General features: G+C 35.9%; 5 protein-coding genes and 1 non-coding gene across 6 annotated transcripts; 4 read left to right on the forward strand and 2 right to left on the reverse strand.

The window, feature by feature from the left end:
* The first annotated feature begins 1349 nt into the window (after nucleotides 1-1349).
* LOC108199150 (putative cyclin-D7-1) lies at nucleotides 1350-2996 on the forward strand. Its single transcript, XM_017366887.2, has 6 exons — nucleotides 1350-1619; nucleotides 1701-1787; nucleotides 1922-2020; nucleotides 2223-2418; nucleotides 2568-2701; nucleotides 2781-2996. Exons 1-6 carry the CDS (start codon nucleotides 1350-1352, stop codon nucleotides 2994-2996), a joined length of 1002 nt encoding a protein of 333 aa, XP_017222376.2.
* A 1073-nt stretch (nucleotides 2997-4069) lies between these two features.
* On the forward strand, nucleotides 4070-4874 carry LOC108197052 (light-harvesting complex-like protein OHP1, chloroplastic). Its single transcript, XM_017364530.2, has 3 exons — nucleotides 4070-4338; nucleotides 4430-4552; nucleotides 4656-4874. Exons 1-3 carry the CDS (start codon nucleotides 4141-4143, stop codon nucleotides 4722-4724), a joined length of 390 nt encoding a protein of 129 aa, XP_017220019.1. The 5' UTR covers nucleotides 4070-4140; the 3' UTR covers nucleotides 4725-4874.
* Nucleotides 4875-4992: 118 nt separating this feature from the next.
* On the reverse strand, nucleotides 4993-8161 carry LOC108197051 (uncharacterized). The gene is made up of 11 exons (XM_017364529.2): nucleotides 7848-8161; nucleotides 7369-7480; nucleotides 7196-7269; nucleotides 7059-7105; nucleotides 6791-6944; nucleotides 6664-6699; nucleotides 6384-6588; nucleotides 6226-6287; nucleotides 6041-6141; nucleotides 5547-5646; nucleotides 4993-5397 (listed from the first exon to the last, which is right to left on the reverse strand). The coding sequence occupies exons 1-11, from the start codon at nucleotides 8068-8070 to the stop codon at nucleotides 5219-5221; spliced, it is 1293 nt and encodes a 430-aa protein (XP_017220018.1). The 5' UTR covers nucleotides 8071-8161; the 3' UTR covers nucleotides 4993-5218.
* Nucleotides 8162-8224: 63 nt separating this feature from the next.
* Nucleotides 8225-8296, reverse strand: TRNAD-GUC (transfer RNA aspartic acid (anticodon GUC)). Its single transcript has one exon. It is a non-coding gene; the product is annotated as a tRNA-Asp (tRNA).
* A 1710-nt stretch (nucleotides 8297-10006) lies between these two features.
* LOC108197923 (S-norcoclaurine synthase 1) lies at nucleotides 10007-11518 on the forward strand. Its single transcript, XM_017365660.2, has 4 exons — nucleotides 10007-10303; nucleotides 10408-10655; nucleotides 10740-11064; nucleotides 11147-11518. Exons 1-4 carry the CDS (start codon nucleotides 10025-10027, stop codon nucleotides 11390-11392), a joined length of 1098 nt encoding a protein of 365 aa, XP_017221149.1. The 5' UTR covers nucleotides 10007-10024; the 3' UTR covers nucleotides 11393-11518.
* Nucleotides 11519-12300: 782 nt separating this feature from the next.
* LOC108197718 (laccase-17) lies at nucleotides 12301-15151 on the forward strand. Its single transcript, XM_017365409.2, has 6 exons — nucleotides 12301-12575; nucleotides 12678-12829; nucleotides 12924-13168; nucleotides 13259-13387; nucleotides 13495-14454; nucleotides 14772-15151. Exons 1-6 carry the CDS (start codon nucleotides 12477-12479, stop codon nucleotides 14900-14902), a joined length of 1716 nt encoding a protein of 571 aa, XP_017220898.1. The 5' UTR covers nucleotides 12301-12476; the 3' UTR covers nucleotides 14903-15151.
* Nucleotides 15152-16145: the final 994 nt, after the last annotated feature.

Here is a 16145-nt window from a genome sequence, read left to right on the forward strand (position 1 = left end):
TGTAGTTTTCAAGATTTCTGGTTCATAACTTTTTTTTTTTTTTGACAATGCAAGTTTATATGCCTTACAAATTAGTATTTGTTCTAATAATTCTCGGGGTGAGTCAGAGTCAAACTCGGGTGTCCGGGGACAACAGAGGATAAACCCACCACTTGGGCTATCCAATCGTGCTCAGTTCGTAACTTAATTCTTAACAAGATATAGTATTAAAGCTTGAGGTATACTCCTCCGTCCCCTTTTACATTTCCATTTTGACTTTTGACCAGTCAGATTGATTGAATTTTGACTGAATTTTATATGTATCAGATAATTGTGAAAAATATTAAAAATTATACCATTAGAAAGTATATTTAGTTTACTTTAATATGTAACTTTGAGATTTTAAAAATAATAAGTAGATATTTCGTAATGTTTAGTCAAAAATTGATACTCTTCGAAAAATAAAATGAACATGTAAAAGGAGACCGATGGAGTATTTTATTTGATCGCTCATTCCCTACCAAAGGAATGGTCCAAAAGATGGATAATAAATAGAGGTCTCGTGCAACTAATCTATAACAAGTCACGCAGTTGTGTACTGAGCAGTCAAAAACTAAACACAATAAATCCCAACTACACAGTTGAAACTGCATTTACCCCATTTCATGTGTTACGTGTCCCTCTTCTTTATGGCTCCCCACGTCCACCACCTTCCCCATGCACACCATCTTACTCATATATCATTCATTCGTTAATTTTTGATAATCGTAAATGCTCTTCTAACCCTCGATGTTTGAAGTGTGTATTGATACGATTTTAATATTAACTCGACATATTCAACCTTCAAAATATCCCATATGTTCCGGTTAACCCTCATATTAAAAAATAGTATATAACGGATGAACAACCATCATATTTGAGGCTCAGGAGAGTTAAAACTGTATTAAGCATTGAGGGTGAAAAGGATTAATACACACATATGATGTATTTTTTAGGTGTTAAAAGAAACATCTAATGTATTCTTTAGGAGTTAAAATGACCGAACAAACTTTATCTTCAATAATAATTGTTAAGTTTACCTTCCGTTGTATACCGTTTTTTGGCTTCATATCAAGGGTAATCAGAACATATTAGATACTTTGAGGGTTGAATCAGTCGAGATAAAACATTGAGACCGCATCGCTACACACCCCCAAACATTGAAATTAAGCTTTTTGATAATTAAACACACAAACACACCCGTTTTATCTTTAGAAAAATAACTAAGAGCGAGAGTGATATCATTTGACGAACTGGTAGACAACTGTATTTCTATAAATGCGCCTGCACCATCATATTATGCTATCTTCTTTCCAACCCGATTTTCGAGGATGGACAGTCTTTTCTGCACTGAGGAGCATGTTTGGCTTATGATGAGTCCTGCTGCTGCAGTTCCTGACCAGACAAGTTTCAATACTTCAGAAACTAATATTAATACTACTTGTGTTTACTCGAGTGGATCACAAGATTTTGAAGAAGCGTTTGAGTTGTACTTGCAGAAGGAACAAACTTACATGCCTCAGCCGGGGTACGTGGATCGCCTCGAGTTGGATCGGTTTATCAGCTTCTGTAGACGCAGAGCTATTCACTGGCTTATTCAAGTAAGTTTAAGTCCTTTTTTTAAAGAATTGATGTCATGATCATTATGTGACATTCTTTTTGTGTGTTTCGGATTGGATCAGACGCGACGACGACTGAATCTGTCTCCTGAAACTGTTTCTAATGCTGTCAATTACCTTGATCGATTCATATCTTTGAATCAGTGCCATGTAAGTTCAGGAGTCCTAGCAAATTTTGTTTATATGTAAATGATTTTAAAATCTCGGGATCCTAGTCTTGTCTGCCTATAGTCAGGGTCACTCCTGTATGTAATTTGCTCCGTGTAACGTTTATAGTTTTACAGGGTTGGAAATACTGGATGGTGGCATTACTTTCAGTTGCATGTTTATCCATTGCCTCTAAATTCGGTGAAACATCCCCTCCTCTTTTGCTCGACATTCAGGTGAACATGATGTTCTTGATAAACTGAAATTAAATTTGATATTTTTTTTTTACATGATTTAGTGATCATGGAAGTTAATTTTTTTCTTAGTGATCATGTTTACCCTGTTTTTCGGAGGTCAGGGGATGATCTCAAGCACCCTCTAGCCCCTCTCTAGTTCCGCCACTGATTGAATGTGACTCGTTACATGTACATATTGCAGGTAGAGGGTCTGGATCATACTTTTCAACCAAAACTGATCCAAGAAATGGAACTGAAACTCCTGCAAACAGTACACTGGAGACTTAATTGTAAAACACCATATTCTTATGTAGAACTGATGATACGCGATTTTGATTTCTTCACAGACGAGTTACTCACACGAGTGACGGATTTGCTTCTGCTTGCTCTTTGTTTAGGTGACTGAAAACTCCTCTTAATGATCTCCATTGCAATCATAATAAGATATAATTCATATGATGAAATTGGTTTAATGCCATTGACAGAAGAATAGATTAACAAGATACTAATCCGATTAATGACTAATTTTGATCTTGAATCTTTTCAGATTGTAAGCTCCTAACATTCAGGCCAAGTGTTATCGCTCTGTGCATGCTCAGATGCCTTCCTGAAAAGTTGATCCCATCAGCATACAGTTCTCACCTTGCTCATTTTGTAAACCTCATTCCACAAGATCAAATGGTAATCAGATATCACTTTCCTAGTATAAAGCCGCGTATAAATTACTGTTTCATCGATTAATTATCAGTTATATTACCAGGAGAGTCTGATCAAGTGCCACAAAATCATGGACAGCAGATTAATTGATCACTTGTACAACATACTATCTTCTGAACCGCCTTACGGATCCTCAAGTCCAGTAACTGTATTAAATATGGCTCCACTTGTCGAAAGATGTGATCCCCAAGTTGATGAATTACTGTGTGTCTCTAAGATGGCATGTAGGAAGAGGAAGAGGATTGATCTGCATGAATAATGTAATTGCTGTTAGTTCTTGGAGTAGTTTGTATGGTATAGGCCGCGTAAAAGGGGCTATGGATTGTGTTATGGTTGGATAAGCTGTCGTGCAGTAGTTATTGTAGAAGCATAAGATTCATGATCTGCTCAAAGAGGAGGTCTTTATATTATTAGGATTACAAATTCATGTATTAATAAAACATTAACTAACAGCATTTGTCTGCATGGGAGTTCAGTACATTTGTAAGATTTCACCGCGATGTGTAAATTTACCTTTTGCGTCTACAGAATTTGTCTGGACACACAATGATAAAATTATTTCAGAGTAATCATTTTATAAAAGGGCGGGACACAGGATGGTAGAAGTATTTCATAGAGTAATCATTTTATAAAAAGTCGAGTCTGGTGCACAAAACTCTCATATTTGCACGTCTGTAAAAGATCCTTGTGTATGCAATTTTACTCTTATTTTCATAATTAAAGAGAAACATAGCAAACTAAAATACTCTACATGTCCCTGTTAAGTATATGATTTGTAGAGGGTGAGATGTAGGCAAAAACTATGTATACTTACAAAAATTATCAGACGGATTTTTTCTTATATATAATTAAACACATTAACGCACCCGTCTTATCTTTAACAAAATTAAAACCTTCAATCTCCTTAATAAATCGAGTAAATGATTACATGTAATATATACTCCCTCTGTCCCTCTCATTTCTTTACGGTTACTATTTTGGGATGTCCCTCTCATTTCTTTACGTTACTATAAGTTAATATAAATAGTAAGTTTTTCTCATCATTACACCCACTATTTTCCCTCACTATCTCATAGTATTTAACAATAAAAACTACTTTTACACCCACTATTTTCCTCCACTATCTCAAATCTATTATTAAATATTGATAGGTCCCACCACTTTACCCACTTTTCATCTAACTTTACTCATTTTTCATGCATTGTCTTGGTCTCCGTGTCCCCCTCCAATGTAAACAATTGAGGGGGACGGAAGGAGTATTAAACTATTAAAGACACAGGAAGGGTTGATAAAATGTGAGGTCCATGTACAAACACTTAAATCCCCAAGTCATCTCCAAAAACATGGGTCCACACAATCCAGAGTCAGCAGTGAGATAGATAAGGTTGTCTGGACTCTGGAGAATGAAAGAACTGGCTATAGTTTCTGCAACCACCCAGGCACACAAAATGGCAACATCTTCAGCACTTTCATCTTCATTTCTTCCAGCCCTTCATCACTATCCTAAGCAAATCTCCACTCATAATCATATTGGCAAAACATCACTGAACAAGAAAAAGCTACCATCTTTCAGAATTCAAGCTGCAAAGGTTCCTGCTGGGGTAAATCTCTTCAATTTTATTTTTTTTAATCATGCAAATCTTAATATTTTTGTACATGTGTTTGTTAACAAACAGTTAAAAATTTCTGCAGGTTGAAGTGCCTAAAGTGCAGCCTCAATTTAAAGCCCCTTTTCTTGGATTTACAAGAACTGCTGAGATTTGGAACTCCAGAGCTTGTATGATAGGTCTTATTGGAACCTTTTTTGTAGAGCTGGTAATGTTATTGTTTTACAGAGTTCTTTTGGGTGATTTTTTTCGAAAGCTGTAGCTATGTGGTTTTCTTGATTTTAAGCTGGCATGTTCTTGATTTTTTGCAGATAATCCACAAGGGTATACTTGAGGTGATAGGAGTGGAGATTGGGAAAGGCCTTGACCTTCCTCTTTGAAGAGGCACTGTTTAAGTTGCATACAATGATACAAGAGCCTTGTAAAATGCCTATATGACACAATTGTTGAGATTCTTATTTGCATCAAATGTTTCCATGTCCTGATATCTAATACATTTTTCAAGCTAAATATAGATTTTTTTTCATTTATGTAAATTCCAGTCGAAAGAGGTTAGCCTCTGCTAAAAATACGGCGTCTGCACTCATGACCATGATTGAAATAATCGACAAAGGCACAAAGCAATAAACCATATCTGCTGCAAAGAAGAACAAACAGAAAGCTTATTCATCATTTGGCATTCTCAGGCATCTCTAGAAGATAGTACAGAACCATACATTCTGTTGATCTCGTGTTATTCTCTAGTATGCTCTTCAAGACTACATCACACATTCTGATGGTCTCGCTAGATATTACAGGTTCTGATAAAATTTTACAACCATAGAATATGTAAACATTCACATTACTTGCTTGGTCAGAAGCTCTAGGCAGATAATTACAAAACTCTGCTAATCCTAAGATCAACAACTGGCACCTTAGAAGTAGGCTCGGATATATTTAGTGCATCAGCTACTGATAAACGGCGATTTTTCCATGCAGTTTCTGCCCACTTTTTCATCTTTTCTCCTTCAGCCTTTCTGTTTTGTTGCACGCATAGCAGTTCAGCATACCCTCCTACACATAATTAGCTACATTAAATCACGAACTAATGTTTAAGAAGTCCGTTAGGTTTGTTCCATGTGCTTAGAATCATACCATGGGGTAAGAACATCGCAAATTGCATCCTAATAAATATAAAAAAGCACTCAAAATTTAATTTCTACCTCTTGCAAGAGCAACAATGTCCCTTCTGTGCACCTTGTCCACATCGCTAGCTTCTAGTGAAGGAGCTTTTAGCATTTCCAAAGCTCTCCTATATAGTCCCTGTAGATAACATATATCAGAACTTAAAGCACTAATTCTGAAATACATTATAACAATATACTACTTGACAACATATTAGTAATTATATATCATGTACTGAAATAAGTTTTACAGGTCACGTGATATTCATAATTTGGAACCGCCTATCTTAAAAGCTGATGTAAAGTTTATTGGATACAAATTGATGGAAATCAGCACAGGAAGTTTCCAGAGTAGTTTTTAGTTGAAAAGTTAAAAAAATCCATATATGACATCAACTTAATACAAAGCTGCAAATGTAAAAGTCTTGTTTGTTTTTATAAATTTCTTGTGATAAATCAACCAGTGTGTTTTAAGTGAGCACACTCATTGCTTATATTCATGCCAAGTTGCGAAAGTTTAATACGCATCTTACCTCTTGAATCAAAAGGGAACTTGACCGTTCTGTTGCTGCTTTGTGTCTATACATAAGAGCTATGCAGGTTAAAACAACCCCAACCTTGGGATGACGTGAGCCTAAATTAAAATCAATACAATCTAATTAGCGTGAGAAACATTTTCATACTTTACTAACAATATATTAACACATATACTACACACCAAAATGTTCTTCCGTTTTAGTCAATGCTTGAGTCAGCATCTCTTCTGCCTCAGAAAAATTTCTAAACAGCACAAGATAGATTTCATTAAGGAATAGGACTTGCATTAAAAAACTGAAGGGGGGAAACAGTATTAAAAAAAAAACAAAAAAACCGAACCCTAAGTGTGCCTCAAGCTGCCCCAATGAGCAAGTAGCTGCCAGGAGAACTTCCTCCAAAGCCATATTACCAGCTGCAAAGTTATGAGGATCGCTTAAATCTTTTGTTTCTGTTGCCCCCTGGATAACTTTCTCATATAGCTCCTTTGCCATCGGGAAATTCTGCTTGGCATGAAGGAACCCTCCATATGATAAAGCAACATTGCCTATAAAATAACATCATAATTTAATATATTGGAGAATAAAATGAAATACAACAACATATACTGAAATCATACCACCTTTAATTCCCTCAAGTCCTTGAAAATATAGATCCGCTGGAAAAGAGCAACTCAATGTTCAACCAACTGTTGCATTTGGAAAAATCAAAGAGAGAAACAAAAAGCTCATCGAGGCAAGGGATCGTACATGATTCAAGATCACCACGGACAAGCTCAACCAGCCCTTTTAAAGCCTTAGCACGAGCATCCAGTACTCCATCTCCATAACCACTGCCAGTTTCCATTTTGACAGATTCTAAAAGTTGTAAGCATATATCTGCGAGCACTGATGAAGAATCATCCTATATATGGAGAACATCTCCAGATAAATACATATCGCTACCACAGACTGGGATCAATATAAATTAACTAATAAACCACACACACTGTTACAACTTTTTTGTGTAGTACATTACCTGACCAAGCTCTAAGTGAAGTCCCACAAGAGCTTCTGAAGCAGCCACTAGATTTCAACAAAACAAGAACCGAGAATCAGAAGCTTACACTTAATCAACTCATTCCCATTCATCATAATAGATATCCTACTGTCTACCTTTAATAGCCAACGACGAAACTGCCAAGTCTTTAACTTTCTTAAGCTGCTCAATCGCTTCCTCATAATTCCCTCTACGACATAAACAAATTCAATAAATCATAAATCAGCTACAAAATCAAATCAAAAATAAAAATAAAAATTCCTAACCAAGAACAACAGAAACTTCATACCTTTCCGAGAATAAGGTAGACATGCCAAGTAAGACAAGACCCTTCGAATTATCATCCTGCTGCGTAGATTGACACTGTTCCAACACTAATAAACCTTGTGCATATGATTCATCTACACACACAATCAGTTAAAACAGAAGAGTCAATAACACAATAACCACACTACAACAGTAGAGACACATACATGCAACTAAACCTCAGTACTTAAATAACCCCTGAACCGGTTTATTATTAATCATATTCATTTATCGAGAGTAAAAATACAATGTCTATATCATGTAGAGCACATTACAACAGTAGAGATAAACACACATACATTTAAACCTCTGTAAATTAATAATCCTGGAACCGGGAACTGATAAATTCTAAATTAGTACTAAATTATCGAGACTAAAAATACACTGTCTATATGATGTGGGACTAATTTATCGATTTATCGAGATTCTACTAAATATAAAAATGGGGAAGCTAAAAAAGACCTGATTTTTGGGATCTTGCGAGAGACAGAGCATAATTAATCATCTCAACAGCAACTGGGCTGGCCTTAAAAACATCACTTGATGAAAAAAACCTAATCTTTTGTGATTTTGTGTTTGATAACTGTGATAAAAAGGTTGAATTACAAACGGGTTTGGAGAGCGAAAAAGTCGCCGAAAAAATCGGCCTCGCCGCCGTTGAGAGCTTGCTTGCAGCACGAAACATCGCGGAGTCGTCTCGATTTTGTTTAAAAATCGAAGCTTTGAATTGGGTTCTATCTCGAAGTGCAGTGTCTGTGTAGCTTTATCTGTGATAACCCGTTTTGTATTCGGGTTGAAGAAGGACCCGATTTCGATCCGAGGAAAAAATGAAAAAATAACGCCGCTGCCGGGGATCGAACCCGGGTCACCCGCGTGACAGGCGGGAATACTTACCACTATACTACAACGACTTGATGCTTTAGTTCTGAGAATTTTTACTAATTACTATAAATTTCGTTTGCTTATCTTGTGCATGTAGGTTTGCATGAGTTGAAGTATGTTTGCAGATTACATGAGTAGTTAAATATTCGTTTACATGATGTAGAAAAACTCTAATAATTCTAGTGCTAACTCTGGGAACATAAACAGGTAGATCTAATATATTCGACTACTAATAATTTTAAATCTTCATATATCGAATATTATTTTGTGTTACGTCTATTTTCTGGTTCAAGCATCTTAAAGTCTGAGAATGCGGTGACAGATGTTTATGGATTAGGTCGAAGAATATAGTCGAGAATGAGTTGATACATGTTTGTGGATTTAAATAGATCAAAAAATGATTATTCAACTTTTGACCGCATAATTGAAATTAATAATTTCAAAATTTTACTTGTTTCAAATAAAAATATATCATTAATATTATATAATAACTTGCACTGCGGGCATTCTGATTTGTGACATCTCAGTAGAAGCTAAAGATTATTGTGAACAATTCTTCTCTAACCAATAAAGAATCACTGATCTTTAGGATAAGATGCTGTGGCAAATTGAGATCTGCCGCACCTGTAAATTTTGATGAGAAGACAAAGAAGAAAAGTACATTCTGGGGAGACAGCACTTGTAACTTATCGAAAAATCAAGCAAAGAGAGTCCAGCATATCCTAGCAACAGCCGTTTGTTATGCAATTATTTTTATAACCTTGAGCTTGCAAGTTGTTATGGCAAACTGCAATATTCGGAGTGTCTGAAACCTCCAAGGTAATCGAATTCAATGAAGTTGTCGTCGCGCTACATTTTCAGTAAATGCAGAAATTTATTACTCCACCTGGTCACGTTTTTCCACGCTCATTTAAAGTATAGTTTTATAATATATTTTTTTAATTTTAAAAAAAATTTATGAAACTATACTTTATATGAGTTTTAAAATGCGTGCAAACAGTGTATGTAAACTATTCAGAGGGATGTAAATCTTTTCGAATTGAAGTAATCCTGTTGCAGTAATAAGAAGTGTATGTTTTAATGAGATGAAACTGTTAACCAGATAATCTAGTAATAACAGACTGCATGATTCAAAAATGATGATTAAGCTAAGCTAGGAATCTTTTTGCTTCTTGTATGTAGTGCTATAATATTTCTTAATCACGCTCCCGTAAAGTATAATTCTGGAACTTATTTTTGAGATTTTCTGAATAAAAATTTAATAAAAAGATTAAAAATAAGCTACAAAACTATATTTTATAAGAGAATTAAAACGTGTAGAATGCAATGGGACGGAGGGAGTGTCGAGTACTGAAAAAAAACATATAAATTGTATGAAACAGAGGGAGTATCTCTGCTAATAAATCTCGGGATGAGCGAGAATTAAATTCAAAATCTGGGATAGAATTGAACATGATAGAGGAAGTATCTCTGCTAATAAATCTCGGGATGAGCGAGAATTGAATTCAGACTACGGGATAATGGGAATAACCCAGCTCGCCTAATTTGAAACATATGTAATATACGAAAAGGTTGAGGCGTGGCATAAACCTCGACTTCCTGCATTACTGAGGAATATATGTTAAAGGGGGGAGAATAAGATTCCTCCTAGCTAACAAATAAAACTGCATGTAAGAAACTGCAGTACAACTTGCCTATAAATACGTTAAGTCGCAAGAACATAATTCAGAGCATAAATATTCACTGGAAAAAGAAATATGGGCTCAATGGTCTGCGAAACAATTTTTGATCAGGAGCAGACTGCTCCAACCTTCGTCGGATCCTTAGAAGTACCAAATGTCCAGGAAATTGTCAGAGATAATTCGTCGCGTGTTCCTCAAATTTACATCAGGGACCAATATGAAATGCCAAAAGCTACTGATATGGCTCATCTAGTTACTGATATTCCTGTCATTGATTTATCTCTGCTCTCGAATGGCAACGTTGAGGAGCTGAAAAGACTCGATCAGGCATGCGCAGAATGGGGATTCTTTCAGGTTTTACAAATGCACTGCATGCTAAAACTTCACCTACTATAATAAACACTCTTTCTGAATATTCGTCGATTTTTATAATTTCTGAATTTTTAATTTTTTTATAGGTGATAAACCATGGAGTTCCAAGTGAGGTGCTGCAGAACATGAAGCAGAATGCAGATGGTTTTTTCAATCTGTCCCTCGAAGAGAAGAATAAGTTCTCGATGCCCCCTGACGACATACAAGGCTATGGTCATGCTTATGTTGTTTCTAAAGAGCAGAAGCTAGACTGGTCCGATGCACTGATGCTTGTTACCATGCCTCCAGAGTTCCGCAATCTTCAGTATTGGCCAACTAAGCCAGAAGGTTTTAAGTATGTCCCTGAACCATAACCTCGTAATTAAACAAAATATTTGAAATCTTTAGCTAAAACTTTAGTCATCCATTGTCATTGCAGGGAGATTATTGACAAATATTCAAAAGGACTTGCAACCGTTGGAGAGCAGCTCCTCGGCTCTATATCTCTGAATTTGGGACTAGAAAGGAACACTCTCATTAAAGAGCACAAGGGTTTGTCACAAGCTTTGCGTATAAACTACTATCCTCCTTGCTCTAGGCCTGATCAAGTACTCGGTATTAGTCCTCACTCGGACACAAGTTCAATAACTATACTACTACAGGAAGATCATCTGCATGGTTTGCAGATACACCATAATGGTGAGTGGATTCCAGTTAAGCCGATTCCAAACGCTCTGGTCATCAACATTGGAGATGTTATAGAGGTAACCGATTCTTCCAGACATATATAACGCGATGAAAAACTTGCTTTTCCATTACAACTCATCCTTTCTTTTTTTCCTGCAGATTTGGAGTAATGGGAAATACAAGAGCATTGAGCACCGAGCAGTGACAAATGAAAGTAAAGCAAGAATGTCATTAGCAGCTTTTCTCTTCCCAAACCTTGACAAGGAAATCGAGCCCTTTGACTGTGTAGTGAAATCACAAGGATTGCTTAAAAATTACAAGAAGGTCAAGTATGGAGACTATCTCCTCAATTCAATGAAGAGGAAAATGGAAGGAAAAACTCACACTGAAATGGCAAAAAATTGAACTCTAGAAAACAGAAATTATCACCAGGAACAAATGATCTAATAAAAGTGAAACGATGTTACGTGTAATGTTAAGAAACAGAACCTGGTTTTCTTTATTTACCAATGCAGTTTATCTTAATATCCAGACTGTGTTCATCGTGCTCTTACAATCTCCCTAAATTTTTAGTAATTAGACAACGATAACTAATCCGCTACTAACAGAATTCAAGACAAGAGATCAGGTGGTCCGGCTGAACAGAAGAAGGTACCTATAACTCTATAAGATATAAAAGTCCAGAGGTATAATCTGAAGAAGATCAAATAATTGTTTAACTTAAGCAATAATCTTCCTAATCCTGTTCTAATCCGTCGCGAATAGAATCTTTTTTAACTTAAGCAATAATCTTTTGTACAATCTAGAAACAGATTAAACTACATTTTACTGAAAGCATTTCTGCAAATAGGAGAAACACAGCAGGCAGTTGTCCCATGTTTGCTTAATAAGAAATCACGTAAAATACATCTGAAACCTCGAAAATTGACTGATGAAAATGCATACCAGACCAAACTGAGCTTCTTCAGTTATCCTTCCCAACCATTCCTCTGTCCTTTTCATCAAACTGATCAGGTTGACACATATATCCCCCAACACTTTTACCTACTCGATAAGCTTAATTAACAATTTAACGCTGTCATAATCATAATCACGAGAGCTTAACAAACCCGAAATACAGATTTGCCTATACTAATTACCAGAAAAAGCTTGTAGAAATGTTAATTACTTAGATTGTCTTTGACCTCACTCAAAAGTTGCTCTCCAACAACAGTTGGTCCAGACGAAAGCTTGTTTGCTTCGTATTTCTTAACTATTCCAGCGTATTGGTTTCCTTTAAATCCAAACAAATAACACTGCTGCATGTATAGTGTTATAATATTATCCATGCATCACCTAAATCTGCAGAGCTTCACTTCTATATATACCCGCTTTTCGTAGCTTTTATTCAAACAAGATCCAATATCTATAAGCCTTTCTCACAAGAGAAACAGCAAGGATATTAAAAAACACACAGACACACAGTCAGAAGACAATCAAGCTGCTAAAAATGGAAATTTTCGGGATTCTTCTGTTTGCATTGTACTTCCTTCCTCATTTGGCCTCTGCAAGCAATGCAGGCTCTGTAACTAGGCATTACGAATTCAATGTGAGTTTCATCTTATACGTAATTATTCAGTTTATGTGTTTAATCATTTTTCGATATGTAACACTAACATGTGTCATTCTTTCTTAATTTGGCTACAAATAGATCAAGCTGCAAAATGTGACAAGACTGTGCCACAGCAAGAGCATTGTTACTGTGAATGGAAAATTCCCCGGTCCTCGGATTATAGCTAGAGAGGGGGATCGTCTGCTCATTAAAGTCATTAATCATGTCCCAAACAATATTTCCATCCACTGGTATAAACACATGCATGAACTTCTCTTGTCACAATTAGTATTGTAAGTTTCGAAAGCTAATTAAGGTTAAAATGCTACATTTTACATGGAACAGGCATGGAATTCGACAGCTTAGAAGCGGCTGGGCTGATGGTCCTGCATATATCACACAGTGTCCCATTCAAAGTGGCCAGAGCTATGTGTACAACTACACCATTGTTGGGCAAAGAGGAACTCTCTGGTGGCATGCTCATATTTCATGGCTAAGATCGACTCTCTACGGTCCACTTATTATTCTCCCCAAGAACAATGTGCCTTACCCTTTCCCCAAGCCCCATAAGGAAGTTCCAATCATATTTGGTAATCTCCACATTTTATACTATGTAAACTACCATTAGTCCTATTCAGGTTTTATAATTTTACATGAGACTCTTTCGTCGTTTTTTGTAGGAGAGTGGTTCAATGCTGATACCGAGGCCATTATAACTCAAGCTACACAAACTGGTGGAGGTCCTAATGTTTCGGATGCATACACATTCAATGGACTCCCTGGACCTCTGTACAACTGCTCCTCTAAAGGTATTCATTCTACAAATTAAGCTCGAAAAAGAAAGTGTACTAGTAGAATAGTAGATGATCACAGACAAGTTCACTTGTTCTAATTTATTATTGGTTTTCAAATGCAGACACATTCAAGCTAAAGGTGAAGCCAGGGAAAACATACCTTCTAAGATTTATCAATGCTGCACTGAATGATGAACTCTTTTTCGGCATAGCAAATCATAGTCTCACAGTTGTTGAAGCAGATGCAATCTACGTCAAACCATTCGAGACAGAAGTCATTCTACTCACCCCTGGACAAACAACAAATGTTCTCCTAAAGACCAAACCCCACCATCCCAAAGCCTCTTTTCTCATGACTGCTAGACCCTATGTCACAGGCGCTGGCACGTTTGATAACTCCACAGTTGCAGGACTTCTCCAATATGAAGGCTCTACGCGTCATACCATGAAAAAACTTCCGGTTTTTAAACCAACCTTGCCTTCCCTCAATGACACATCTTTTGCCACCAACTTCTCCAAGAAACTTCGTAGTCTAGCCAGTGCTCAATTTCCAGCCAATGTGCCTAAAAACGTCGACAAACAGATTTTCTTCACAGTAGGCCTCGGAACAAGCCCCTGTGGCCTTAAAAACCAGACTTGCCAGGGTCCAAATGGAACAAGATTTGCAGCTTCCATCAACAACATTTCATTCATTCAACCAACAACAGCCCTCCTTCAATCCCACTTTTTAGGCCAATCAAACGGCGTTTATAACCCGAATTTCCCTGTCAGTCCTGCATACTGGTTTAACTATACCGGAACCCCTCCAAACAATACTTTTGTGAGCAATGGCACAAAACTTATGGTTCTGCCATTCAACACAAGTGTGGAGCTAGTCATGCAGGATACAAGCATTTTAGGGGCCGAAAGCCATCCACTTCATCTCCATGGCTTCAATTTCTTTGTTGTTGGACAAGGTTTTGGCAACTATGATCCAAGTGTAGACCCTCAAAACTTCAACCTTGTGGATCCTGTTGAGCGCAACACTGTTGGCGTGCCCTCAGGTGGATGGGTTGCCATAAGGTTCCAAGCCGATAATCCAGGTTAGTTGATTTAAACATTAAATACATGGGTTTTAGTTTCCGATGCATGCCAAGATTAATTCACTAATTTCTAATACATGATTTTCGAGACATGCTTGAATTTTAAAGAAACTTAATAATTATGAGAGTTTCGGCTGAGACATGCATGTTTCAGTCTTAAAATAAAATTAGAATTCTACAAGTCATAATTTTATTTACGAGTTACGAGAATTTCGTCTGAGACATGCATGTTCGGGTCTTAAAATAAAATTTGAAATTTTTCGAGACACAAATTTTTATATATGATTAAATTTTTTTGCTTGTGTTGTAATTATTAGGGGTGTGGTTTATGCATTGCCATTTAGAGGTGCACACAAGCTGGGGTTTGAAGATGGCATGGCTTGTGTTGGACGGAAAGCTTCCGAATCAAAAGCTGCTGCCACCTCCTGCTGATCTTCCCAAATGTTAATTATTTTCAAGTCACAATATTGACTTCAAAAAGAATTTTATTGTTGAGTTGTTATTCTTTTTCTTTTTTTGTTTCTTCCTTAATTATTTTTTTTATTTTTCATTTTTGCAACATTTTCCTCTTGTCATTCTAGAATTGCTTGATAGCTGGTGCTCCGAGAAGAGTTGAAATTGTTATATTTTTTCTGATCTCTTGTAACATTGACAATTATTAATATACATTTAAAATATTTATCAATTAAGTTTACGCTATTCTCGTCCATACAAATATACAATAGAACCTCAATAAAAACCTTTAATAATAATAAAATAATTATAATAACTCAAGGCACTTTAGTCGCTATCTATCCGCAACTATATATACTCTGCATTACATAATTCTTTTTTTTTTTCACGAACAAATAATTTTATTCACATCAAATATATTAAAAAATATATACTGAAATCCAGGTACAAACTTCCGAACTGTCACCTACGATCTCATTGTAAAACAAAAAACAAGATAGATAAATAACTGTTTAATTTTCAAATCACGCAACACATAGAATATCCAAATTTTAATCTAAAAACTATTACAATAACATCTCAAGTAATCCAACCTATGTCAAATGTGAAATTAGTAGCATCGTAATTGACCAATCATATAGGTACCATGTGTAATTGACCATCACATAAGTACCATGTGTAGTCCGATGTCCATAATTATTATCTACTAAATCAACTGATGTTGGAGGAACAAATATGAACAACTATTTATGATAAAAGGTGAGTTTTTGCAATATCCACAATGTCCCGGAATCAATACAAGTATTACGAGTATTATATAGATCTCCGAAAATACCGTCTAAACTACACAAACGCACACAAAAATATCAAAACATAAAACGTTAGCATTTCAAAAAAAAAACATCACTTACAACTTCGATAACAAGATACTCAATAAAAAAATTTTCAAAAAAAAATTAATTTAGCTTTTATTGAAAAACTAGTAAACAGGCAAGAAAATGGGAGATGAATGGATGCAGCTAAAATCCTAATTATATGTGTTGACTCTCGACACACATGATTCTTTACGAGAATAGAGTCTTAGTAAGAGCAAGATAATAGAAAGCATTGATTACATAAATTTGTCCAAATCACACGTTTTAAAATATCGATTTTTCAATAGTGTGTCCATGGTTAAGTATCAAATTTTTTATATTTAATTCATTTTGATTGGCTACTATTTATTAATGTGATGATCC

This window comes from Daucus carota, chromosome 8 (genome assembly GCF_001625215.2).
Source record: "Daucus carota subsp. sativus chromosome 8, DH1 v3.0, whole genome shotgun sequence".
In the NCBI taxonomy this organism is placed as follows: Eukaryota; Viridiplantae; Streptophyta; class Magnoliopsida; order Apiales; family Apiaceae; genus Daucus; species Daucus carota.

Bases quoted from the DNA above. Each gene is read 5' to 3' on its own strand.
- LOC108199150 (XM_017366887.2), top strand. From the start codon at position 1,350: ATGGACAGTCTTTTCTGCACTGAGGAGCATGTTTGGCTTATGATGAGT. The intron at 2,021-2,222 runs GTGAACATGATG...TACATATTGCAG, and splicing joins CTCTTTTGCTCGACATTCAG to GTAGAGGGTCTGGATCATAC. The intron at 2,419-2,567 runs GTGACTGAAAAC...GAATCTTTTCAG, and splicing joins TCTGCTTGCTCTTTGTTTAG to ATTGTAAGCTCCTAACATTC.
- LOC108197051 (XM_017364529.2), bottom strand. From the start codon at position 8,070: ATGTTTCGTGCTGCAAGCAAGCTCTCAACGGCGGCGAGGCCGATTTTT. The intron at 7,481-7,847 runs GTCTTTTTTAGC...TTGTGTGTGTAG, and splicing joins CGCAAGATCCCAAAAATCAG to ATGAATCATATGCACAAGGT. The intron at 6,142-6,225 runs GTGTGTAGTATA...ATTTTAATTTAG, and splicing joins TAAAACGGAAGAACATTTTG to GCTCACGTCATCCCAAGGTT.
- LOC108197718 (XM_017365409.2), top strand. From the start codon at position 12,477: ATGGAAATTTTCGGGATTCTTCTGTTTGCATTGTACTTCCTTCCTCAT. The intron at 12,830-12,923 runs GTATAAACACAT...TACATGGAACAG, and splicing joins AACAATATTTCCATCCACTG to GCATGGAATTCGACAGCTTA. The intron at 13,388-13,494 runs GTATTCATTCTA...TTTCAAATGCAG, and splicing joins GTACAACTGCTCCTCTAAAG to ACACATTCAAGCTAAAGGTG.
- LOC108197923 (XM_017365660.2), top strand. From the start codon at position 10,025: ATGGGCTCAATGGTCTGCGAAACAATTTTTGATCAGGAGCAGACTGCT. The intron at 10,304-10,407 runs GTTTTACAAATG...ATTTTTTTATAG, and splicing joins CAGAATGGGGATTCTTTCAG to GTGATAAACCATGGAGTTCC. The intron at 10,656-10,739 runs GTATGTCCCTGA...TTGTCATTGCAG, and splicing joins ACTAAGCCAGAAGGTTTTAA to GGAGATTATTGACAAATATT.
- LOC108197052 (XM_017364530.2), top strand. From the start codon at position 4,141: ATGAAAGAACTGGCTATAGTTTCTGCAACCACCCAGGCACACAAAATG. The intron at 4,339-4,429 runs GTAAATCTCTTC...AAATTTCTGCAG, and splicing joins CTGCAAAGGTTCCTGCTGGG to GTTGAAGTGCCTAAAGTGCA. The intron at 4,553-4,655 runs GTAATGTTATTG...GATTTTTTGCAG, and splicing joins GAACCTTTTTTGTAGAGCTG to ATAATCCACAAGGGTATACT.